Source organism: Balaenoptera musculus, chromosome 4 (genome assembly GCF_009873245.2).
Source record: "Balaenoptera musculus isolate JJ_BM4_2016_0621 chromosome 4, mBalMus1.pri.v3, whole genome shotgun sequence".
NCBI classification, from domain to species: domain Eukaryota; kingdom Metazoa; phylum Chordata; class Mammalia; order Artiodactyla; family Balaenopteridae; genus Balaenoptera; species Balaenoptera musculus.
The window spans coordinates 1,253,966-1,280,705 of NC_045788.1; the positions used below are offsets into that span (position 1 = coordinate 1,253,966).

The 26,740-nt window shown below is 40.3% G+C and overlaps 1 protein-coding gene across 3 annotated transcripts in view; it reads left to right on the plus strand.

Moving 5' to 3' along the window:
* The window catches only part of NGLY1 (N-glycanase 1), a 57,206-nt gene that overhangs the window by 24,703 nt on the left and 5,763 nt on the right, over positions 1–26,740 (plus strand). For 2 of the 3 annotated variants that reach the window (XM_036850575.1, XM_036850573.1), the window contains exons 4-10: positions 1,985–2,150; positions 12,402–12,624; positions 14,866–14,987; positions 16,092–16,237; positions 17,881–17,991; positions 19,242–19,406; positions 24,288–24,473. In XM_036850575.1, coding sequence (XP_036706470.1) covers positions 1,985–2,150; positions 12,402–12,624; positions 14,866–14,987; positions 16,092–16,237; positions 17,881–17,991; positions 19,242–19,406; positions 24,288–24,473 — 1,119 coding nt within the window. The remainder of the gene's footprint in view (positions 1–1,984; positions 2,151–12,401; positions 12,625–14,865; positions 14,988–16,091; positions 16,238–17,880; positions 17,992–19,241; positions 19,407–24,287; positions 24,474–26,740) is intronic. The other variant, XM_036850574.1, reaches the window with a different exon arrangement.

Sequence of the window (26,740 nt, forward strand, 5' to 3'; positions counted from 1 at the left end):
ACTAGTTTGTTTGGTTTTTATTTAACTCATTCCTGCTCTTTTATCCCAGGTTCTACTCCTTGGTGTTCTGTTTATTTACTTTGGCTGTATTATATTTGGGGGGAACAATAACTTTTCTAATAATTTTTTAAAATAGGATTTGGGAGTGATATATTTTCTGCATTGTTAAATATCAGAAAATGTGTTTATTTTGCCCTTCTATGTAATTAGTTTGCCTGAGTATGCGTCGTATGTTCTCATTTTCCCTCAGTATTTCAGAGATTTTGCTCCGTTGTTTCCAGAGAGATGTTTGATATCATTGAAGGCTTTTAGTATTTTGTTTTTAATCCTTACTGTCATGAAATGTCACTATTACATACCTGGTATAGTTTTTGTTTTTGTTTTCGTTTTCCCATTCACACTGGCTCTTTCTTCAGCTCTCAGAAATTTTCCATTATTTCTTTGAGAAGTTTTTTCTTTCATTTTTTTCTACTCTACTTTCTAGACTTCCTGTTAGCTGGATTTGGGAAGTTTGGGGTTTATCCTCAGTGTCTATTTGTTCTTTTGTACTGCATCCTCAGAAAATGTCTCAGTCTTCTAACTGATCGATCACTTAGCTGTGTTTGTTCTGCTGTTTGACACACCATCTGTGCTTCTTTATTTCAGTGTTTACATTTTTCATTTCCAAGATCCATAGTTTTCTTTCTCTGACTGCAGTGTACTCTTGCATTTCTAAAGGTAGACTTTTTTTTTAGTCTTTTCCTGTATTTGCTGCCGTTGCCACAGGGTTCCTTCTTCTGCTGTTGATTTCTAGTGCATCTTCTCAACAGTACGGGTTGTTGTGGATTCACAGGGGTCCGAGAGTCCCTGCTCGCCTAACTGTGAATACCGCATGTGGTTTCAGCCACTGTGGGGAGGGGCAGGACATGCCGCCAGGTGGGCTCTGCCCGAGCAGCGCCTCTTCTGAGCCGGGGCACTCCTCTTTCCTCTTAGAAGTCTGAGCGTCCGCCCTCACTGCTCAGAGGCACACTTTTCTGTTGACACTGGTGACCAAAATGTCTAGCTGTTCCTGCCGTGGAGTCCAGGAGCCTTCCTCACGCTCAGTCCAAGGCCCCTTCCTGCTCTGCGGGTCCTCAGGCTCCTCTCTCCTTGGGATTATTTTGAGAACTTTTTCTTAGTTTTGTTTTGTTTTAATAAATTTATTTATTTATTTATTTATTTATTTATTCCTGGCTGTGTTGGGTCTTCGTTTCTGTACGAGGGCTTCCTCTAGTTGCGGCGAGCGGGGGCCACTCTTCATCGCGGTGCACGGGCCTCTCACCATCGCGGCCTCTCCCGTTGCGGGGCACAGGCTCCAGACGCGCAGGCTCAGCAGTTGTGGCTCACGGGCCCAGCTGCTCCGCGGCATGTGGGATCCTCCCAGACCAGGGCTCGAACCCGTGTCCCCTGCATTGGCAGGCAGACTCTCAACCACTGCGCCACCAGGGAAGCCCTCTTAGTTTTTATAACCACTTCCCCTAGAGGGCATATTGCCATTGTTTCTTCCTTTAGTCCATTTGCATCTGCCTTTCCTCTCAGGAATTTCTCAAAATTCCTGATCCCTTGAGAGTAGTCCTCGTTAGCTAATGCGGTAGAAAGTTTTTTTAAAAAATTGTCATTTACAGGGATTTGAAGTGGAAACAGCTGTAGGATGCATTGCTTAGAGTGCTGTCTTGTTCCAGGTGTGTGGTCAAGAGTTCAACATATCCCTGCCTAAATATTTATATCCTCAATAACATACTTTCAGATGAAAATATAGACATGTCTTAGACTGTGATACAGATATGGCTGTCTCCTAATACTAATTTTGTAAAGGTTTTGAGTATAATTATATTTCAGTGAATCCATACATTCTTTATCTATGAAATCATAGAACCAGTGTTTTTTTATTATGTTTAACATAGAACCAGTATTATTTTTTATAGCATATGGAGAAAAGCTAATTTCATTATTTTCTTTCTGTTAGGTTACTGGTGATTCAATCATTCTAAAAGCTCTTCAGTCCAACATTCAGCATGTACTGGTCTATGAGAATCTTGCTGTCCAGGAGAAAGTGCTGGCTTGTATTCCAGTCCAAGAACTAAAAAGGAGATCACAAGAAAAGTTATCTAGAGCTAGAAAATTGGATAAAGGTAGTGGCTTTACATAACCATTCATTGCTAAATATGCATCATTGCTAAATAAATGGGAACACTGAAATGGTGCCTTTTGCTGTGTACATTGTAAATACGTAACCCAGTTCTATTTGGATTTTTAAGAAGTACAACAATAGTATAATTTTTTATTGCATGCACCTCATGCACACTGGAATGTGTATTTGCAGTTTAATCATTGGTATGTGACTTTTTTTTCAGATATAGTAGAACTTTAGTCCATGGACTATATGATGGCATTATTAGAAGATTTTTTTTTTTTTTTTTTTTTTTTTTTTTTTTTAGAGCAGGATGTGACAAGTGCTAAAATAGGTAGAGACAGAAGAAAGCTTTAAATTTCAAGTGTAATGACCTGGAGTTTTTCACGGTAGAGGTAGAATTTGAGGCCTTCTCGATTATCTGCCCTTGTGGGACAGGTAGCACTTTATTATTTATCTGTTTGTTTGTTTGTATTCCAGGTGCCTAGCACAGTCCCTGGTACTTAATATATGTAACTTAAGATGAGTTAGGAAAAAATTTTAATTGAGGTAAAATATACATAACATAAAACTGACCATTTTAACCATTTTTAAATGTACGGTTATGTGGCATTAAGTACATTTGCATTGTTGCCAAAAAACTGTCACCACTATCCATCTCCAAAACGTTTTTCATCTTACAAAACTGAAACTGTACCCATTAAATGACAACTCCCAATTTTCCCCTCCCATAGTTCCTGACAACCATCATTCTGCTTTCAGTCTCTGTGAATTTGATTCCTCTGGGTACCTCAGATAAGTGTAATCCTACAATATTTGTCCTTTTGTGACTGGCTGATTTCACTTAGCATAATGTCTTCAAGGTTCACCCATGTTATAGCATGTGTCAGAATTTCCTTCCTTTTATAAGGCTACATAATATTCCATTGCACGTATATACCACATTTTGTTTATTCATCTGTTGATGGCCATTTGTGCTGTTTCCACCTTTTGGCTATTGTGCATGTGCAGCTATAAACATGGATGTACAAATATCTGTTTGAGAGAGTTAGAAATTTCGATAGGTCAAGTGGGGACAGAGGGTGGGCATCTCAAGCTTAGGAAATAGCATGAACAAAAGCAAAGACAGGTGACAATGTATTGGGTTTGCTTGGCGTGGCTTATGCATAGGTTTGTGGGGTGTACTGGCTGAAGATAGAAAGGCCAGTTTGTTCCACTGCTTGAAAGGCACGAAATACCAGACCAGTGAGATAAATTTTTTCTAAAGTTCTGAGGAACTATTTAGGGATTTGGAGCAGGGGAGTAATATTACTAACTCTGGACTCGAGGAGAATGATTGTAATGGCAAGGATGTAGTTAGAAACATAGGGTAATAAGCCTGGCAGGAGACCAGGCTGGGCAGTGGCAGAGGAAATAGTAAAAGGCAGGGAGGGATTAGAGGAGAGAGATTATAGAGGAACAATCAGTAGGATCTGGTGACCAACTGGATACGGGTGGCAGCAAGAGGAAGTTGTAGTTAAATCAGTGACTGAGGGCACTCAGTGACTGAGACATTATAAACTGAGATGGAGAATGCAGAAGAAAGAAGCCATTCATTAAGCTCATGTGTTAGGCACCTTACATGCATTATCTCCTTTAATCTTGATAATGGCCAGTACAGCAGATATTATTGGGCATGGGAGGAAACTCAGTTTAGGTAGATTAAGTTACTAATACCTAGTTAAGTAGTGGAAATGGGACCCCAACACAGGTTTAACCCCAAAGCTTTTTTTTGTTTTAAACCACCACATTATTCCGTTGTCTTCAAACACATAGAATATCCACGTGGATTTATATAGCTCAAGAAAGTGGAAATGTAAGTCTGAAGCTCTGTAGAATGCTCATGAACAAAAATACGGTCCAGGAGTTCTTTACACAAAGATGAGTTCAAATGATGCTGAGGGAGTACATGAGTTCCCTCAGGATAGAGTATAAAAACAGAAGGGAAGACCAGAACTTAACTCCAGAAGGACTCATATTTATCAGGTGGGAGGAGAAAGAGGGACTAGGTCCAAGGGACAAGAGAACAGCCAGAAAAGCGAATTGACAAAGAGGTTACGTGAGAAGAGAGTTTCAAAGAAGGGATTAGTCAACACTTGTCAAGTGCTTCTAGGAAGCACTTATATAGGAATTGGACTGTGGCCACTAGATTTGACATTTAGGAAGTCATTGGAGACTTTAAAAGAAGAAAGCATATTCAGTAACGTCCGTGGATTAAAGAATGAATCAGATGTATGGAAATTAAGAAAGTTGAGTGCAAACTACTTGTTCAAGAAGTTTGGCAGCAAAGGAAAGGAGAGATTATGAGACAGAATTTGAAGGGATGTAGAAGTGACAAAAGGTTTTCTTTTTTAAGACTGGGAAGATATGAGCATATTTGGGGGCTGTAAGAAAACCAGTGGAGAATAGCAAACTGTAAATATCGGGAGAATAATGAAAATTTATGGAGGAATAGAGAGAGGGTGTGATCAAGAGCACATTTAGAGAGACGGCCTGGGGAAGAAGTAGGGATATTTTTCCCTGGAGATGGGAGAGGAAAAGAGAGAGATTTAGAAGTTGAAGGGAAGAGCTGAAGGAGCTTACATTGGGATAGAAGAAACCTGGAGTGGAATCTGGCCTTGAGGTTTGTACACAGCTGGTTGGGCTGTAGAAGAGGAAGTCAACTTATTAGAAGATTTTAATGTGAATCGGAGAAAAACCTTACTCAAAATTAATTCATGTGACTAGACCACTGACTCCCTTTAATAGACAGTTACTGATAAAGAGTGCGGATATAGAAGCCAGCTACCTGGGTATAAATTCAGCTCTGACTCTCACTGTGCATCACTGAGCAAGTAATTTAATATCCATGCCTCAGTTTCTTCATTTGAAAATAAGAATGCTAATTTTAAGAGATAACTGAGATAGTACATGTAAATGGCTCAGAACAGTGCCTGCCACATTCATCAAGCAATAATTATTTGTTGTTTTCATTAATGGTCTTAGGATTTTAGTTGTTAAATTTTTCCAACTTGAGCATTTTTACTTTGGGTTTTTATGTAATTGGTTTTTATCTGTTAAGTCATTTCTTAATACTGTCTTTTCTAGGGGGTTCTGTAGTATTTTTTTGGTGGTTGCCCTAGTTTACAATAAACATTTTTTTTCCAATTTAAAAAAAAATTTTATCTTATACTGGAGTATAGTTGATTGATAATGTTGTGTTAGTTTCAGGTGTACAGCAAATTGATTTAGTTATACAGATACATACATCTATTCTTTTTCAGATTCTTTTCCCATGCAGCTTATTGTAGAGTATTGAGTAGAGTTCCCTGTGCTATACAGTAGGTCCTTGTTGTTTATCTATTTTATATATAGTAGTATGTATATGTTAATCCCAAACTCCTAATTTATCCCTCCCCCCTCCTTCAAAAGCATTATACTGCTTTGTGTGTAGTGCAGATACATTTTAACAGAATGTCTCAATTCTTCCTTCCCATTCCTTGAGACTCTGCTGTCATTCATTTCACTTACCCAGAGGCTTTAATCACTCAGTACATTGCTATTGTTATTATTCAAGCCATTACTTTTTAGACTAAGTAAGAATGAGAAAAATAACAGATTTTATGTTACCTTCATTCATTCTTCCCCTGAGGCTCTTCCTGTATGCAGGCCGGAGTTTATGACCATCACTTTTCTTCTTCCTGAAGAACTTCTTTTACTGTTTCTTTCAGGGCAGGTATACTAGAGGTAAAGTCCCTCAATTTTTCTCTGCCTCAGAAAGTCTTTATTTCTCCTTCACTGTTGAAGGATAATATCACTGGGATGTAGAATTCTAGGTTGGTGGGGGTTTTTTTTTCTGTCAATGACACTTTAAATTTCTATTCACTCTGTTGCCTGCTTGTTTATGATGAGAAGTCTACCGTAATTTCTATCTTTATTCTTCTTTAGGTTTCTCCCACCTATGCCCCTCACCTCCCCCTCCATCCCCAGCTTCACTCAGGATTTTCTCTGTTTTTAGTTTTCTTCAGTTTGAATATGACGTGCATATGTGTAGTTTTTTGGTACTTATCCTGGTTGGTGTTTTCTGAGCGTCCCAGATCTGTGGTTTGGTGCCTCATTAATTTTGGAACATTCTCGGCCATTATTACTTCAGATATCTCTTCTGCTCCTTTCTCTCTTTCTTTTCCTTCTGATATTCCAAAATAGGGTATCCTATTCTACCTTTATTTATCAACTGTTTCCCACCATTGTTAGATGTTCTGGTCCATTTTTTAAATTCTCCCACCATAATTGGATGTTCTAGGTGTTTTGTTCCTTTGTTCCTTTGTTTTTATTCTCTTTTTTCCTCTTTGATTTTCAGTTTGGGATGTTTCTCTTGACCTGTCTTCAGGCTCAGTGGTTGTTTCCTTGGCTGTGTCCAGTCTACTGATGAGTGCATGAAAGGCATTCTTTATCTCTGTTAGAGCACTTTTGGTTTCTAGCATTTGTTTAGTTTCCATCCTTCTGCTTACATTATTCTTACATGTTGTCTACCTTTCTCATTAGCCCCCCAAACATATTAATCATAGTAATTTTAACTTCCCTAATTCCAAAATTTGTGCCATATATGAGTGGTTCTGATGCTTGCTTTTTCTCTTCAGACTTTTTTCTTGCCTTCAGGTTTTTCCTTGCCTTTTAGCATGCCTCGTAATTTTTTGTTAAATGTCGGATACGATGTATTGGGTAATAGGAACTGAGGTGAACAGGCCTTTTGTGAAAGGTGTAAATGTCCGTTTAACTAGGAATTGGGCATCGTTAATGACATTGTGTTTAATGTTTGCTGTAAGTGTCAGGGGCTTCGGGTTCCCCTGGTGTTCTTGGGGTTCCTCTGTTGTCTGTGGGCTTCCCTAAGGACCCCTCCTTAGCTCCAGTCTGCATCCTGCAGATGGTTTAGTTGTAATCGTCCCCTATCGTTGTACCGGAGTCCTGTTGGTGTGGTGGTGAGGTGTGGGGGAGGGGCATTCTGTAATCTTAGGGTTAAATCTCAGTGTTTTAGGGGGCCTTATGCTCGGGCCTGTGACCCACCCCCCGTAGGTGAGACAGGAAGGCCAGAGGGGCCTAGAGTCAGGGAAGCGTCCTTTCCCCAAACTTACTTAAGCTACAGGTTTGTTGTGAGACCTGGAGACAGCTCTTCCTCTTCTTGAATTAACAGGGTTTTTTGGTTTTTTTCTATTTATGAAACAAGGATGCTTATCAGTATGCGGTCACAGAGGCTGTGTCCATTTCCGAGTACTGTGGTCCTGTGCGTGATGCCTGACATACACGCCTGCTTAGCAGGTGCTTCCTGGCATGTTCTGTGTGTGCTGAGCCCTGCAGAGGAGACGTAGTTAGCAGTGTCCCTGCTGACGTTTGCCCTGGCGTTTTTTCCCTCTAATTATAAAAGTAATACCTGTTTTATGTAGAAAATTCAGAAAGTAGGGGGAAGATAAGCCATCCGTAATTTCATCACATCAGAATGCAACTTCTGAGATTGTGTATACAGTTGACCCTTGAACAACACAGTTTAAACTGTGCGGGCCCGCTTACACGCGGTTTTTTTTTTTCTCTAAATACATACTACGGTACTACATGGTCCAGGGTTGGTTGAATCCGTGGATGTGGAACCGCAGAGGGCTGACTGTAAAGTTATACATGGATTTTCCACCGCGTGGGGGGGATCAGCACCCCTAACCCCTGCATTGGTCAAGGGTCAACTATATATCCTTTCACACTTAAAAATATAAGGGCAGTATAATGGCGTTTTAATGTAAGTAGGGAAGAAGGAACACACCAGGTTGTGTGCACGGTATTGTGAAAATCAGCGAAAGATTGGGCTTTTTTTTTTAAAGTTCATGAAAGATATGTTGGATTTATAACCTGAGATGCCAGAGGACACACGAAGGCAGGTGTCGGGGATTTTCTTGCAGGTGTGGCGACCACTGCATGGAAGCAGAAGGGCACAGGCCGTCTCCGGGGAGCAGTGCCCGACACGGTCTGGTTCGTGTAGGGTCGGGAGGGGGACATCACGAGGGCCGAGACCATATCTTCGTTGACATTGAATTTCAGGCAGAGCAAAGCATACTGAGTTTATTTATATATTTTTTAACCTTTTGAAAAAGAATTAGCAGCAAAATGAAGCAGAGGATACTTCTAATGAGGTTTTGAAGTAGAAAATAGGACCAAAGAAATTTGCAGGATGAACATATCTTAGTCAGGAGGCTGATGCTGTAGTGTTAGTATGATTGAACATATAGCAAAAGTATTATATAGCCTGCTCATTAGGTAGGAAGAAATGAAATGATTTCTCAGGGAACTCAAGTGTTCTTGATGACTTAATTCAGCAGGGTTAAGCATTGAAGCTTTAAGCAAGTGAAAGGTAGAGGTGCACTTCAGGAAGATCAATCCAGCAATAACTTGTAAAATGAACAGAATCAAGAGAGTACAAGGAGAGAAGAGGTCAAACACAGTAGTAATAGAATTCACCTAAGTGGAATAAGAAGGCAAACAGGTATCGTGACTGCAACGGAGGAGGTGGATGTGAGAGTTGAGGTGACAGAATATATGGTATTTGCATTGATGGTATACAGTCGGCAGGGCATGGAGTCAGGTGTGCATAAGGAGAATGTCAAAGAGGACCTCCTCGTTTTGCATTGGCGTCAGTAGGCACAGGCTTTGAAGGGAAATGAAGAGTCTCCTTTCAGACACCTGCCGGACATCATCTGGACTGCCAGGTGAAAACGGAGGCCTGGAGCTTTGTTTGGAGGTCAAGCCTTGACATACACTTCAGGGTGGTAGGTAAAGCCATGCAAGTAAGTGAGATTGCCCAGACTGAAGACGGCGGGGTGGCGGAAGGATTGCAAAGGTTCTAGAAAGCAGGGCAGCACTAGCCACATGTGGGTACTTACAGTAAGTAATGAGTCTAAGTTAACATTATGAGGCCTGTTTGTTTGCTCAGTTCTTCTATCATTTATTCTGCTATTTACTGAGCACCTGCTGTGTAGCAAGCACAGCTCTAGGTCTTGGAGATACAGCAGCGAACAAAACAAAGTCCCTGCTATCATGGGTGAGACAGCCAAAAACAAATCCTCAGATCTGGCAGGTAGTGATGCATGCTGGGAAGACAAGTCAGGATGACGAGATAGAGAGTGATGAGGGAGGGTGCTGTTTGGTGGAGGGTTGTCAGGAAAGGCTTCTCTTGAAGCAGTGATTTTCTTTTCTGGTAGAGGCATTGGCAACTGCAGAGGTTCCGTGGGTGGGAGTGAGCTTGGCATGTTTAAGGGATGGAAGGAGGGCGCATGGCTTTAGCAGAAGGAGCAAGACAGAAAGCTGAGAGAGGCAAAGGGGGTACATTAGTTTCCTGTGCTGCTGTAGCAGATTACCACCAACTTGGCTCCTTGAAACAGCAGGAGTGTGCTGTCTCACAGCTCCGGAAGCCAGAAGTCCATAGTCAGTATCCCTGGGCCAAAATCACGGTGTGGGCAGGGCTGAAGGGGAGAGTCTCTCCCTGCCTCTGTCCGCTTCTGGGGGCCGCCTGCGGTCTGGCTTGTGGCTGCACCACTGCAGTCCTGAGGACCAGCATCTCCACATCCTGCCCCTCCGCCGCTGCATCACCTTCTCCTCTGTAAAGTCTCCCGCTGCTTCCCTCTTGGAAGGACACATGTGATTGCGTTTAGGGCCCCCATGTAGTACGTAGGATAATCTCCCTGTCTCAGAACCCTTAACTGCATCATGTCTGCAGAGGCTTTTTTTTTTTTTTTTTTTTTCCTTCTTTGGTAGGATTCATGGGCTCCAGGGGTTAGAATGTGGATACCTTTCGGGGAGCCATTTTTCGGCCTACCACAGGGGCCAGCTGAAAGAACGAGAGTGGCGACTTTGGGTTGTATTCTGAATGAGATGGAGACCCATTGGAGGGTCTCAGTCGACTCAAGCTACCTTGCATTCTTAAAAAGCTCACTCTGCTGTAGGGACTTGGTGGAGAAAGCAGGATGAGAGTGCTGTTTTTCTTAAAGTTCATTTTTAGTCCAGCATTCATGAATATCTCCTTGTTGAGAAACTTTCATGTCGTGCAGGAAAAGCTGAACTCTCCCTGCCAGTCAGTTCTCCACCTCCTCTTCTGCAGGTAACAGCTATTATCACATGACGTGTTCCTTTTCATATCTTTTCCTGTGTATTTACACCCATAAATAGTTATCTATAAAAATAAATAAAGTTGCATGGGTTGAATAAAGTGTATCATCTCTCATATATTCAGCTCCTTGGTGATTTTCATTTACTGACATGTCTTGCAAGTCATTTTCCCTCCCCCCTAGTGCTCTGTAGTGTGCATGCACTGTTATTTGTACAGTTCCCCACTGATGGACACCGAGATTTCCCTGTTCTGAAGGCTGCTGCAGTGAAGATCCTTGTAAAGCATGCCTGCCTACATGAAGGAATGTTTCACTGGGTTAGATATAAAAGTATCAAGGGTGTGTGATACTTTCATCCTACAGTGGATCCCTGCCAAACAAATTGCCTTCCAATTTATACCAGAAGTGTCTGGGAGTATTTGTTTCAACTTAATGAAATTATTGAACTTCTTTTATGGACTTTACTAATTTTTCTAATGGGTTTTGTTAATATTCTTACTGATTGATAGACGTTCTTAATATATTCTGGATACTTTTCTTTGTTAGACTCATTACATTTTTCTCTCAGGATTCTTTAATTTCATTCAGTGTATCTTGAAATTGAAAAGTTATAAATTTTAATATGAGAAAATTATTTTTTCCATTTTTGTTTTTACAGTTGTGTTTTGTTTTCTACACCAAAGTCATAAACGTAAACTTCTACTGTTACTTTTATAATATTCCCTCTCTGTGTGTAGTGTTTATATATATGTATTAGAATGAATGTAGTAGGGATCTGATATTTGGTAGCTACTCATCCCAATACCATTTGTGGAACGATACATCCTCTTAGAACTACTTTAAAGGCTAACTTTATTAAATACCGTGTATCACTTAGAAATCTGTCTTTCAGGACTCTTTGTTTTGTTTCATTCATCTCTTTGTCTATTCTTTATCAGTATCACAATATTTTTATTATTAGAGTTTTGTAATGTGTTTTGATGTGCTGTAGACAAATTTATCTCATTCTTAGTCAAAGTTGTGTTGACTATTTTGTGCCTTTCCTCTTTCACATGAATTTTGCAGTTAGCTTGTCAAAGTTTATGAAAAATTATTTTGTAATTTCAGGTGAGATTGCCTTAAAGTACAGGTTAATTTGCGGAGAGTTAACAACTCCGAGTTTTCCCGTTCAAGAACATAATATATTTTGGCCTTTTAATATTCTCTGTAGTTTTTTTTTCTTCTATAGTTTTTTATTTTGAAACGTATCAAACATAAATACAAGAATAGCGTATAACAGATCAAACACCTGTGCCCAGCATCAGACTTTATTAGATCTTAACATTATGCCATATAGCGCCTTCATATATGTTTTATTATTTTTAATAATAAAATATTAAAGATAGGAATGAGAATCCCCATATATGTCCCCGAGATTGTTTCCCCCTCTCCTTCTTCCCAGAGATACCACTGTCTTGAATATGGTCGAGAGAGAGATCTTTTTATTTGATAAAGTGGATATAATAGTATATGTCATGCTTACTTGCTAGGGTTGTTCTAGATAGATAGATAGTACACATGGTTCTGCTTTTATGTGTTTTGTGAATTATATTGAATGATGGTGAATTATATTGTACAGTTGAAGCACTAATAGAAAAGCTAATAGGATTTTTAAGGTGTCCAGAATTCTGTGATTTCTGCCTGTAATACTGTGATTGTTTCATATTTACTTGTGAATATATCTGATAACAAATATAATGCAGTCATTTAAAAATGTTTTTCAGAATCAGACTTACTTTGTTACCTTCCAGGTGCTTCAGGATCAATTCCAAACTGTCAGTAGTTCCCTGAGGGGTGGTTGTATTCAGCATGGTGTCGGTCAGAGGATGCAGTAAAGTCCCACTGCTTTGAATGTGCAGTGGATTACGTCATTATATTTCAGCCTGCTTCACAATACACTGACAATTCTGTCTGCATCCTATTTGTGAAGACCTTTTAGATCATCTTCTGTTTTCATATATTTCAGCTTCATATTTGAGGATAAAATACACGTGGATGTTTTTAGTTTTTTCTGCTTTAAATCTTAACTTGGTTCTGTTCTAACTTCTCAGGTACTAATGTAAGCGAAGAGGACTTTCTTTTGCTGGAGCTTTTACACTGGTTTAAGGAAGAATTTTTCCACTGGGTGGATGACGTTTTGTGCAGCAAATGTGGCGGCCAGACTAAGTCTAGAGGCGAATCATTGTTCCCCAGCGATGATGAGCGGAAGTGGGGTGCAAACAGGGTGGAAGATCATTACTGTGACGCCTGCCACTTCAGCAATCGATTTCCGAGGTGAGCACCCCCTGGACAGTAAAGTCAGAAGAATCTCTTATTGGGATGGTTAGGAGAGAATTTTATTAAATCAACTTTTAATCTTCATTTTAGTTATTAGAAGTATATTCCTCTAGGACAGGGGTCAGCAAGCTATGGCTGACAGGCTCAATCCAGCCCACATCCTATTTTTGTAAATAAAGTTTTATTGGGACACACCCATGCTGCTTCAATAGCTTATGGTCTGTAACTGTTTTCACATTGCAATGTCAAGAGTTGAATACTGGCAACAGAGACCATATGGTCTGCACAGTCTAAAACATCTACTGTCTACTGTCTTTATATAGGAAAAGTTTGTTGACTCTTGAATATAAATTGAGTGTAGTCCTAGCAACTTAATGCTGTAAATCTTGTATTTTTATTCTTTTAATACATAAATTTTAACTTTCTGATAACTTTAATAATAATACTGATAACACATAAAATAATGCTAAAACATTAGAATAATACTGATCCTTGTGATAGTAAATACAATGCTGTACTCAAAATCATCAGGTGGAAATGTGGAAGGTGAAAGTATAGTATAGGACCATCTTTTTTTTTTTTTTTGGCTGTTCTGTGTGGCACACAGGTTCTTAGTTCCCCGACCAGGGATCGAACCCACGCCCCCTGCAGTGGAAGCGCCGAGTCCTAACCACTGGACCACCAGGGAAGTCCCCTCATCATATCTTATCTTGAATGACAGAAGTTTAATTAGGGGCCTCTGCTACCAACCTAACCTACCCTCATATCTCTAAATTTAAACTAAGGGAACTGGAACTTTTCTGTTCACTTTTTCCATCCTTTATAAGTCTCTTATCAGATGTTCTTAATTGACAGTACTTGTAAAGTTTGGTTGTATCATCAGGCAAGAAAAGATACCAAGTTTTTGAAATACCTGATTTTGGGGGCTTAGGGACTCAGTTCTGTCCTAATGAAGAATCAGTCCTGTGATATTCAGAGTCTAAGATAAACAGAATCCACTGTCCAATAATTATCTAAAATAAGCGCAGGTTATTTTTTCATTCAGCATATGTGTGCACAGGTACTTTGCAAAGATTTGAAGATAAAAGATGTCTGTGATTAAATCCTGTCCTCATAAAGTCTAAGCAGTTGGGTGTAGACTGATAGTGCGTGCACAGGGAGCCAGAGGCTAACAAAGGTGTCTGTACCGAGCGGTGTCCTTTTCCCTCCTAACCGTGTGCTTGTCTTACTGTTAGCTGTTCTCTGGGTAGGGCTGGGAGGATGAACACTGTTAATTAGAGACCAAGCAGCCTTTCAAGTTGGCACAAGTGGTGTTTAGAAGATGGAGGCGTAGGAAGCTCTAATCCTGCTGCTGTTACTTCTTCATGTTAACACGCAACTTTTTCCAGTAACTACATTACCTAAACCACAAATTCATTTCACTTAGCTCAAGCAAGAGCATCTGCTTGATTGAAGACAGACAGCTTGTCATTGCAGATACGGTTCATTCACAGCTGACATCGCTGCTCAGCTGGGCACTTTTCCTGAGTAGCTTTATTAGCTCAAAATCCTTCTCAACACAATATGCAAATTTTGATGTTCTTCAGCTTTATGATAATTTTATAACTGGAGTAACTTTTTAAAAGAATGTTGCCAACACATTTCAAAAAACAACTTGCAAATTAGCAAGCACCTTTAAGTAGTTCAGCAGAATAAAATTTCAATCCAAATGATTGTTAGAAAGAAGAATAGTATTTTAAGTAAAATTGAGTTCAACTAAGCTTTAAAATCTTTCTTGAGTAGTTTGTTAAAGTTGTTTACCTTTGAAGTACAATGAGCTAATTATACCACTGGTTAGAGTAACACTAATGCTTAATGCAGATTTCCTAGAGAATCTGCCTGTCCAGATCCTGCGTGTCCTTCAAGGCCCAGTTCAGGATCAAGCCCTCCTCCCCGACCCCTCCCCCATGACACTAATTCTGACCTGTTCTAGGGTTGGTATCACATTCTGCCGTGTATTTAAATGATTTGTGTTCTCTCCTTCCCTCTCTCAGGACTGTAAGCTCCTTGAAGGCTGTACCACTGTTTAATCATTTTCCACCCAGGATTCTAGCACAATGCCTCACATATTCTAGGCTCTTTAATTGTTATTTAAGAATATGAAGTTAAGAAATATTACTGTTTAGCACAGAGGTAATGTAAATTCTTTAGAATGCTTGATTTCTATATTGAATCGAAGCTTTTGTTATTTTAAACCAGGTATAATAATCCCGAGAAACTTCTGGAAACAAGATGTGGACGGTGCGGGGAGTGGGCCAATTGTTTCACACTGTGCTGCAGAGCCCTGGGCTTTGAAGCCCGCTACGTCTGGGATTACACAGGTGCGGACGCCGTGTGGGCAAAGGCCAGGGGGGTCTTGCTGACTTCAGGATGGGGGGTGTACAGTCCCGCCTTGTCAGTCTTTGTTTCCATTTGCCTTCTGTAAATAGCAGTAATCCCAGCCTCGTGGGGGGTTTTTTGGGTTTTTTTTTAATGGGGATCACAGGATTTTTTTTAGTACCCCTAGCATTTTGCCTGGTACTTTTACACTATAAACATTTTTTATTAACAATTTATCATGACATTTTTAGTAGTGCTGTTTCTCTATGGATAAGAACATGTGTAATAATGTTCTGTAGAAATCTTCATTTTTGTAGAGATTACTGTAAAAGATTTAGTAATCTTAATATACAATAAAATATAATAAAAGCCATGTGAGATTTATATTGTCCTTATTTCGTTATAACTTGTGTCACATGTTAAAAAGTTTTTCTTCACTTGTGTTTCTGTTATTTTCTTGGGATAAAATGAAACCTTCACTTAATAGTTATTGTTCTCTTACAGTCAAATAGAGACCATCAGTAACCAGACATCCTCTGTTAGACCTCTGCTGGAATTAACTCCTTCACATTAGCAAACTGTGTGCATTAGTCCTATGGTTTACGTGCTGTTGTTCAACGTGTTTGCCCTTTTCAGAGTTATAGCTCACATTATTTTTAATTAAGCCTAAAACTGACTGTATTAAAGGAAATTTTCCAAAACAATTGCAAGGATTTCAGAGAGAGAGAGAGGGACTTTCTTGGTGGTCCAGTGGTTAAGACTCCATGCTTCCACTGCAGGGGGCACGGGTTCGGTCCCTGGTTGGGGAACTAGGATCTCACATGCCGCACGGCGCGGCCAGAAAATAAAAATAAAAAGTTAAAAAAAAAAAAAGTCATCAAGAATTGCCCCTATTAAAAAAAGAGAGAGAGAAAGAGAAATTAAAGCAGGTGTTCTAGAGTCTTGTGTGCCACAAAATGCTCACTTGTTAATTAAAATTTAGAATCTTGCATATTGTCACGTGGTTCTCATCTTAGGCGTTCGTATATAGTTACTGGAAGTCTTGGTTTTATAAACTTAGCTTTTGTTTTCTCCTTCTGGCGCGTCCTCGTCTGTCACTTGCGTAGACCACGTCTGGACAGAAGTGTACTCCCCTTCTCAGCAGCGGTGGCTGCACTGTGACGCGTGTGAAGACGTCTGTGACAAGCCCCTCCTCTATGAGATCGGCTGGGGCAAGAAGCTGTCCTACATCATCGCCTTTTCTAAAGATGAGGTAGGACGGAAGAGAAAAAAATGCGTTCTAAGAATAAAATTTTTTTTTTCTTTGTTGACAGCCTTTGAAGGTATAAGTGACATAAAATAAGCAGCACATGTTTAAAGTGTACAATTGAATAAGTGTTGTCATTTGTATATGCCCGAGAGATGACCTTTGCAGTCAAGGTGGTGAACACATCCATTATCCCGGGAGTTTCCTTGTGTTCGTTCTCGCTCCTTCTTGCCCCTCTCCAGGCAACCACAGATCTACTCTCTGAGACTGTACACTAACGTGCATTTCTAGAGTTGTATGTAAACGGAATCATATATACTCTTTTTGATGGGGGGGGTTATTTTACTCATCGTAATTATTTTGAGGTTCCTCCATGTGTTTGCAAGTATCAATCATTTATTCTTTTTATTGCTGAGCAGTATTCCATCGTATGAATGTACCATGGTTCGTTTATCCATTTGCCTGTTGATGGACATTTGGGTACTTTGCAGTTTTTTACTATTTCACATACAGCTGCACAAGTCTTTATATGGGCATATGCTTTCTTTTCTCTTTGGTAAATGCCTGCTAGTGGAATGACCGAATCGTATGGTAGGTGATTGTTTAACTTTTTAAAGAACTGGCTCAACTGTTTTCCAAAGCAATGATGCTGTTTTGCATTCTCATCAGCAATATGTGCGAATTCCCAGTTTCTCCATATTCTTGCTAACAGTATGGTCTGACTTTTTCATTTTAGCCCTTTTTAGTAGATGTGCGGTGGTGTCGCATTGTGGTTTCATTTGCATTTCCCTGAGGACCAACACTGAGCATCTTTCTCATGGGCTTGTTTGTCATCCATTTCTCTTCTTTGCCCTTCCTTTTTTTAATTGGGTTGTTCATTTTCTTATTCTTGAGTTTTGAGAGTTCTTCATATATTCTGAATACAAGTCCTGTTTCAGGTATGTGCTTTGCAAGGATTTTCTCCCTATCTGGCTTGTCTTTTTATTCTCTCAGTGACTTTTGAAGAGAAGAAATTGATGAAGTCGAGTTTATCAATTTGTTCTTTTGTGGATCTTGCTTTTTGATGTTATGTCTAAGAGATGTTTGCCTAGCCCGAGCCACAAGGATTTTTCTCCTACATTTTCTTTTAGAAGTTTTATACTTTCAGTTTTACACTTGTGTCTGTGATCCATTTTGGGCTAATTTTTGTAGATAGTCCAAGGTGTGAATTGAAATTCATTATTTTGCATGTGGTTAATGAATTGTTCTAGCACCGTTTGTTGAAAAAGTTATCCTTTTCCACTGAATTGGCCTTGTACCTTTGTCAAAAATCAGTTCTATAATATATTTATATATAATTTATATATTCAGTGCAATAAAAATGGAGTGTTTATTTGTTGAATTTTGTGAAATTGGCTTTGTAGATAAGTTATAAACAGCTAAATGTTCTGAAAATTTTATCTCCTAATCACAGTCTTTCTTGGAAGTGTACCGGTTAGAAAATGAATAAAAAGCATATTCTCTTCGATTTTTTTCCCACAGGTTTTAAAATGTTAAACAAAGGACAGCATTTTAAAAATTCTGTTTAAGAATTACATGCATTCTAGGTATCTAGCAAATTAATGTTGATGGTTGTAATCTTGTTAAATATTCGTGTCCCGTAATTCGAGGTGGTGGATGTCACTTGGCGATATTCTTGTAAACATGAGGAGGTCATCTCCAGAAGGACTGAAATTAAAGAAGAGTTACTTCGAGAAACTATTAATACACTTAATAAGCAGGTATGTGATGGGCACTTGTCATTTTTCAGAGGACATTTGAAATATTACATAATCAAGAATAGCCAATTTTTAACCCAGTGAAGTTCTTCAAGTAGTAGCATTATTTTACAATTAAAAATATTTAAATATTTAAATTAAAATTTTTGAGGACTTGTTTTAAGTATCGTGAGGTGGGGTTTTTTTGCCTTAAATTGTCACATCTCAAAGTTCAGTGAAGCAGAATTTCCATATATATACTAGTTGACATAAAAAATATGTTGCCTTATTTTTCAAAGTAATTGTGTCTTGAATATAATTGCCCACACGCTTGTCCACATAGGGAAATTTCTGGAACAAGGCACGGGAAGTTGTTAACAATGAGTATTTCTGGGAAGAGGACTGGGGGGTCCAAGAGGGAAGTTTCAGCTTTGATTTTATACCCCTTTGGTAGTACTGAAAGTTTTTTTACTATATATATATGCATATTATTTTTGATGATTTAAGAAACAACTAATTTTGCTGCTGGCCGGCAATTAGAATAGGGCAGATCACCTTACAGTGGTTGAGAGTCAGTGTTTCAGCATGTTCACCTGTTTTGAGCTCGGCTCCTTGGGCCACTTGATGATTGGCAAATGCCTGGAAGGGAGAAGAGGTGCAGTTCAGTTCACCTCAGTTTGTTTCTTCCCTTGGGATCTTAGCTTCTTCAGGTCGGGCTACCTTGGTAGCTTTGTGTTGCATTCAGACAGCTGTTGGGGTGTGTGTGTGTGTGTGTGTGTGTGTGTGTTGCATTCAGACAGCTGTTGGGGTGTGTGTGTGTGTGTGTGTGTGTGTGTTGCATTCAGACAGCTGTTGGGGTGTGTGTGTGTGTGTGTGTGTGTGTGTGTGTGTGTGTTGCATTCAGACAGCTGTTGGGGTGTGTGTGTGTGGTTCCCTGCTGTCCTCGCCTTTCTCGGCAGGACAGTTGGTCTGACTCAGGCTAGTCTGTCACAGCCAGAAACAGAAGCTGCTGCCTCTGTTTGAAACTTAAGCCGGTAAAGGGCATGGCAAGTTGGATTATGGGTGTTCAGTGATTTCTTAACATAAAATTTGTAAAAGTATTTTGTTTCCACAGTGTCCTTTCTATTTTCCAAAATTACATGTATGAAAACAAAGTTGGTTACTTCTTTCTAAGACCCTGTTAAAATACAAATGTCTTAATTATATTCATACTTAGAGATGGACCCCTGCATTCCCCTAATCGTTAATGATGTTTTTTTAAACGTGCATTACAGAGGCAGATATCTTTGTCAGAAAACAGAAGAAAAGAACTTCTCCAGAGGATCATTGTGGAGCTTGTTGAATTTATATCTCCCAAAAGCCCTAAGCCTGGAGAACTTGGAGGAAGGATATCTGGGTCCTTGGCGTGGAGAGTAGCCCGAGGTGAAACGGGTCCAGAGGTATTTACTTCATAACAGCCTGATAACCTTCTCACTTTACCACTTCCTGTCCTGTGCCCTTTACGTACAGAAAAACACGTTGGCCATGACCTTTCAATGAACTTTGCAGGGTAATTATTAAAAAATGCAAACATTTGAAGAGAACCAATAATTGATTGACATAGTAAAATTACATACAAGAGTTAGCAAAGCAATTAAAATGGGATTTTTCTGTTGTTACCTTACGTAAATTTCTAGGGCAGTTATAACTAAAGTACATAAAAACGCATTAATTGTAAGTGTAAAGCTTAACAGATTTTCACAAATTGTGGTTCCCCATGTAACCACTAACCAGAATAAGAAGTTAGACAAGCAGATGTCTGAACGACCTGAGTTCCCTTCCAGCCACTGCCTTTCACCCCTAAGAGTGACCTTTCTCCTGGTTTCTAATATCATGGACTAGTTTTGCCTGTTATTGTGCTTCATGTAAATGGAATCATACAGGATGTACTCTTTTGCGGACGATTTCTGTCTCTTAACATTATTTAGTGAGATTCATACTTGTTGCTGCGTGTTTATAGTACATTTATTTTCTCATTGTGGTATAATATTCCACCATGTGAATATAGTATAATTTATCCACATCACTATTGGGTATTTGGGTTGTTTCTCGATTTTGGTTTAAAATTGTGCTGCTGTGCTATTTACAATAGCCAAGACATGGAAACAACCTAAATGTCCATCAACAGATGAATGGATAAAGAAGATGTGGTATATATATACAATGGAATATTACTCAGCCATAAGAAAGAATGAAGTAATGCCATTTGCAGCAACATGGATGGACCTAGAGATTATCATACTAAGTGAAGTAAGTCAGACCAAGACAAATATTATATGATATCACTTGTATGTGGAATCTAAAACATAATACAAATGAATCTATTTACAAAACAGAAACAGACTCCACAGACATAGAAAACTAACTTATGGTTGCCCAAAGGGGAGAGGGGTGGGGTGTAAATTAGGAGTATGGGATTAAGAGATGCACACCACCATGTATAAAAGAGATGAACAACAAGGGTTCACTGTAGAGCACAGAAAACTATATCCAGCATCTTGTAATAACCTATAATGGGAAATAACCTGAAAAAATATATATAGAAATAGCTGAACCACTTTGCTGTACAGTTGAAATTAACGCAATATTGTACATCAACTGTACTTCAGGTTTTTAAAACTTACGCTGCTGTGAACATACACAGACATGTTTTCAGTGAATGTGTATGCGTTTCAGATGGGTGCCTGCCCGGGAGCAGAATAGCTGGATCGCAGCGGTAGCGTGAGGATGTTCGGCTTTAGCGGATACCACCGAGCGGTTTCCCAGAGCGGTTGTGCCGGTTTACACCACCCCCCCCACCCCGCCCAGCAGTAAATGAGACTTTTCTATGGCTCTGCCTATAGTTGCCTGTCTTTTTCATGTTAGCATTTCTGGTGGTATATAGTAGTGATAGTATTATATTGTGATTTTATTATTTTTTTAATAAGAAATTACATTTTTTTCCTGGAAAACATAGTTTTTTTAAAAAATTTATTTATTTTTTATTGAAGTATAATTGATTTACAATGTTGTGTTTCAGGTGTACAGCAAAGTGATTCAGTTATATGTACATATATATCTTTTTTTTTTTCCGATTTTAAATTTGCACTTTGGTGCTGAATGAAGTTGAATGTCTGTTGTTTAAACGTCCGTTTATTTATTTATTTATTTTCATTTCTGGCTGCGTCAGGTCTTCGGTTGCGGCAGGATCTTTCTGTTGCGGCGCATGGCCTCTTCGTTGCAGCGCGTGGGCTTCTCTAGTTGTGGCGTGTGGGTTTTCTCTCTCTAGTTGCGGCGCGCGGGCTCCAGAGCACGTGGGCTCTGTAGTTTGCGGCACGCAAGCTCTCGTTGAAGTGCGCGAGCTCAGTAGTTGCGGCGCATGGGCTTAGTTGCCCCACGGCATGTGGGATCTTAGTTCCCCGACCAGGGACCAAACCCACATCCCCTGCATTGGAAGGTGGATTCTTAACCACTGGACCACCAGGGAAGTCCCACTCTTTAAACTTTTGGATATCCTCTTTTGTGAAGTCCCGTTCAGTGCTATGAAAACTTTATAAAGTGGGAAAAATAATAGAATCTGGGTAATTCAGCAGATGAAGGTGTTTATTTCTTATTACATACTTGCCTGCATCTGGTTTTGGCTAGAAATTGTTGTTGCTCTGAGTACTATTATATAGTCAAACTTATTTGAAGATATTATCACTTGATTAATCTCCCAAAATTAAATAATGAACAATGGAAATGTAATTTCTAGAGTTAGGGGCTAGCATTAAAGCAGTGTGCTCTGTAATGGACGTTAAGTACAATAGACTGTCCTTTGCTCTTAGGGAGCTTAAAGTTGACTCACTAGAAAGTATTTAAACGTCTAAGAAGATAAGCAATGAAAAATGCTTGAAAGGAAAATAATCCATCACAGTAGCAGTATCAAAGAGTTCCACACAAAGTTTTAGATCTACTTTTTCTAAATTTGCCATTGTTACACCTCATTTCTCTAATAAAGGAATATGTCCCGAAGGGGAGAATTCTCTCTAGTAAACTTTGTTTACTTTTAAATTTATCCCATCATCTTTAGCTGGCAGTTAGAAGTGTTGGCTCAGCCATAGAATTACAAGATCTAATTTCAACAGATAATTCAGATCACTGCTGATGCAGTGCAAGTTACAAGTCTAAATCTAAATGAAGCCAATTGAAAAGAGCTAATGTAATTCACAGCTGTGTTCAGTTTAAAATGGGGGTATTTAGGTCTTCACTTCTTTTTCTTTTTGTGGATGAGTGCGCTTCCTCTTGCATGGCATATACATTGATGAAACTTTAAAAATATGAATTGGGTCCTATGCCCGGATTGTTTTCCCTGATGAACATTTTTTAAATTTCTCAATTATTGGAGACCATATTAGGGCCGTGGATTTAAAAAATCATTTTCCTAAAAAAAAAAAAATCATTTTCCTTTTACAAATAGATATTTGTTTTAAAAGTCAGTCCTAAAAGATTAGGGAACTATATCTTGAAATCGGTTGGAAAAAGAAGGAAACATTGGTGATACTTTTCGTAAAGAAGTTTTGTCTTAATCTTATATTTTAAAGAAATTATGAAATATTAATGATATATTCAGTAACATTTTTCTTTTCCCTTTGATAATTAGTTATCCTTGGTAAAATAGTAGACAATGCTACTTTAATATTTTAATTCCATCTGGTTTATGTCAGCACTCTGAAATATCTTTGATAGAGAAGAATTGAGAAGTATTGTTACATGCTTGTTTTAAAGTGTAGTATACAAATTCATAGTTAGAAAATCACCTTCTAAAAATAATAAACTGCCTTTTTTTTTTTTTTTTACCTTATCCAGGTTCTGCTAGGGAATTATCTTCTTGTTTATACATTTATAAATATTTTTCTCTTTCCATCTCTAAGATGTTTTACATTCTATTGACTCTTGTACATTTGAAGTTTTTACATTGTGTACTACCTAGTTCCCAATGTTTAGCAGGAAAGCATCACCTACTATCTTGATTGATTAGTAAATTGATTAGTTAGAAGCAAGACGTTGATACAGACTAGAGCAGTGGTTCTCAACGGTGGATGACTGCCTTCCAGGAGACACTTGTAATGTCCGGGGACATTTTGGGGGTTCCAGCTGCGAGGGGCAGTACCACTGGCATCTGGTGGGTGAGGCCAGGGGTGCAGCCCTGCCCCGCACACCACCCGCTGCTGTGCTCACGTCTGAGGGGGGGGGGGGACGTTGTGTCGGTGCCACAGACAGGCGTGGGACAAATACGTCATCTTCCTCAAACCTGAGATTCAACCAGTGATTTCAGGCGACTGTTTTACATTAAAATAAACATTTATTTTGAAATAGATTGCAAAATTTGCCTGGAATTTTAAGGTGAAACAAGAGTTTTTGTAGCACTTTCACTTGTGCGGAAGATTGTTTCCAGCTCTACCTCCCAGGCACTGTCCTTGCTTCGGGCATCAGGAAAGGACCCTGGTGAAACAGCTTTAGGCTGAGTCCTGAAGGGTGAGAAAGAATCACGTAGCTGGAGAGTAGAAGGAACAGCATTCCAGACGGAGGGAACAGCATGTGTCACGGCCCCGTGGCAGGAAGCAGCTGGGCCTTTGTGAGGAACTAAAGAAGAAGTAACACGGTGGGGGTGAAGAGACCGCAGAGAAGGGTGCCGTGGGATCTGGTTGGAGAAGGAGCAGAGGACAAGCCACGTGGGCCCTGGTAGCCTTGGTAGAGGTGTGGTGTTTCTGTGCAGTGAGAGGTCAGTGGAGCCAGTTAAACAGGAAGGTGAGGGACTTCCCTGGGGGTCCAGTGGTTGAGACTCTGCGCTTCCACTGCAGGGGCCATGGGTTCGATCCCTGGTCGGGGAACTAAGGTCCCCCATGCCACGTGGTGCAGCCAAAAAAAAAAAGTGATGTGTCCCAATTTACATTTTTAACAATCACGTTGATGACTGTGTGAAGAGGTTAAGAGTTGAAAGCTGGGAAATCAGCTGTAGGAGAGGATTGCAGCATCCAGTTAAGACATGGCGGTGGTGGAAATGAAGTCATGTTGACACAAAATCCCAAAAGTGTAAGTCAGCTACAGTTTATATTTCTTGTTTTCTGTCTAGTAATGTTCAGTGCTACGTCAGCATCATACTGTTCATATTTAATCTGTAAAATATTTTCCAGATTTTCCAATGGCACCAGTTTTTCATTTTCAAGTTGAAGGAATCTCTTAACCACTATCCATAGCAGTACCTCTCTATGGATCTGTTTTCTATTATGTTGAAAAACTAATTCTGCTTTCTTTTTAAGAGTAAAGAAACCCTGTTCATCCCCTCTGAAAACGAGAAGATTTCTAAACAGCTCCACCTTTGCTATAATATAGTAAAAAATCATTATGTCCGCATTTCAAGTAATAACCAAACCATTTCTGGATGGGAGAATGGTGTGTGGAGAATGGAATCCATATTCAGAAAAGTTGAAACAGACTGGAACATGGTAATGTAATGCATGAAGCTGTTTAAAACTTCAGTCGTTGTTTAAACAAATATGGATGGGCTTAATTTTTCAGCTGTGTATAATGTGAAAACGGATATCAAAATTACTTTTAGTAATCCTTAAACTTGTAAAAGAAGATCCTGCTCTCCGCGTTTAATGAAATGTCCATTCGAAATCTGTGTGTTTATATCAAGAAAGTATCCATTTTCATCCAAGAGGCCCAATTTAATTCTTTCATGGGGAAAAATAATCAAGTGTATGACCAACTCATGTGACTCGTTTTTGCATGAATATGTAGAGTATATTGTTATCCACTTCCTTCATAGATGTGTATTGATTGCCAGCCACGGGCAAGCTGTTAGGGACTGTAATCCGTGTAGTCCAAAGTCCCAAGAGCTAACCATCTAACACGCTTCTGTTTCATAAGAATGTGGATGACTGAGCAGCGATATTGGTTATTTCTCCTCTGTTTCCTAAAAATAAAGGGAGAAATGGATGGTGGGACTGTAGTAGTTCATTGTACCAACTTGTACATTGTTGTTACTTGTTGTCTGGAATAAGAGGCTTTGCTTTTAGACTGCCCTCCCCCTTAGACACACACCAAAAATAAGCTCAGAGCAACTCACATGACCTCAGTAGGTCTGACCGTATTATGGATAGGTTTCACTGGAGTGAATGAGCTTATAGGCAGCTTTAACTTGCCACCTGAAGAGTGAGAAGCTGTTCACTTGTAAGACCTAGTGAATAGATTTAGCAGGTGAGTCACAGATGAACAGCTGCTCGTGTTTATGAGTATCTACTACATGCTTATCACTGTACCAGCCATTAATCAGAGTACAGAGGACATACAAAGATAAGGTCCCTGCTTTCTTCCACCCCCGCCCCACCCCCCCATAGGTTTTTGTTCTAAACTTACCTTGGTGCTTATTTTGACCATCTTTTTGTACTAAGCCAAGAATGATTTGTAGGCTCATTGAGATTGTAGATGCAGGAATTCTCTTCTTTAGTTAAGGAAGGGCATAAAATATAATACAAGATAAAATTTAGAACTTGAAGATATGTGTATCTGTAATTGACTCTTCTCGCTGATGAGAGAGGAGGAGCTTCTTCTGGAAAACCATCCTTACCTGAAGAATTGCTCTGAACAGCAAGCAGGAGAGGACAGACGTGGCGTTTACCCGAGGCCTAGCGTGTGCTGAACTGGAGACAAGGCCTGCCCCCCGCCCTGGCCGCCGGCCTGGTGGAGAAGACAGCGCTGTGCCGAGGAGCAGGGCTGGTGTGTGGCACGCTCCCGGCCTGCTCCCGCGTCTGCTCGTCGGCACACGCGCCCCGAGCGCCTGCTGCGCCCGGCGCGGCCCTCACCGCGAGGACGCGCGGGTGTAGGTGCCACCGGTGTCGGCCCTCGCAGTCCAGCAGGGGAAGGAGAAGCGTGAGCAGCCACGACGCAGGGCGCTGTAACGAGGACGCCAGCGCGTTGCCATGGGGACTGCGGGAGGCTGGCGGAGCGCCGCAGCGCGGGGGGGGGGGCGCTGGGGCCGCGCGCGGAAGGCGGAGTAGGTGCTCGCGAGGCAGGGCCCGAGCGTGCAGGGCAGGGCTCGCTTCCAGACCTCTGAGTAGACGGTCGTGGCCGGAGCCGGGGTGTTGTGTGAGAAGGCTTCACGTCAGGCAAGTGAGGTGTGAGGGCCATTAAGTACGAAACAAGAGCCCACTGAAGTACAGTTTGTGCCTTCGTGTGCTTTTACCAGGGGCGCCGTTTTTCAAAAAGCTGAACGAATCCATTTCCGGTTAAAATACTTATTACTAAATGAAGAAGAATGCTGGAATTGTAACTGCGCTTGTAGAGACTAATCACTCCGAAGTCATATGTCGCCCTTAAAACATGAATTTTTCGCCTAAATCAACCTCTGTCGTTCTGTTCGAGGGCGCCCGCAGCTAGGGCTTCTCTAACTCGGCTAAAAGTGGAGGCTCGTTGCGCTCAGTAATCGCCACGCTGGAGTCACGGCAGGTCCCGCGCAGCCCGTCTGGGGGTGCTTAGAACGGAACCTTACGCGCTCACGGTGACAGCCTCCCGGCAGCAGAGACTCTCTGAAGTTTACTCTTTAGCAAAGATACTGTTCAGTGCTGTCTGGATTTGAAGGGAACATAAAAAGCTCAATCAAGAGTCTGCTTTTTAGGAGGCAAGTAATAACACCCTGATAAAAGTGATGTTAGTGGCTTCCTGACTAGTCTCCCTGCATTGCCCTGGTCCCTTCAAAGATGTTTCTCTG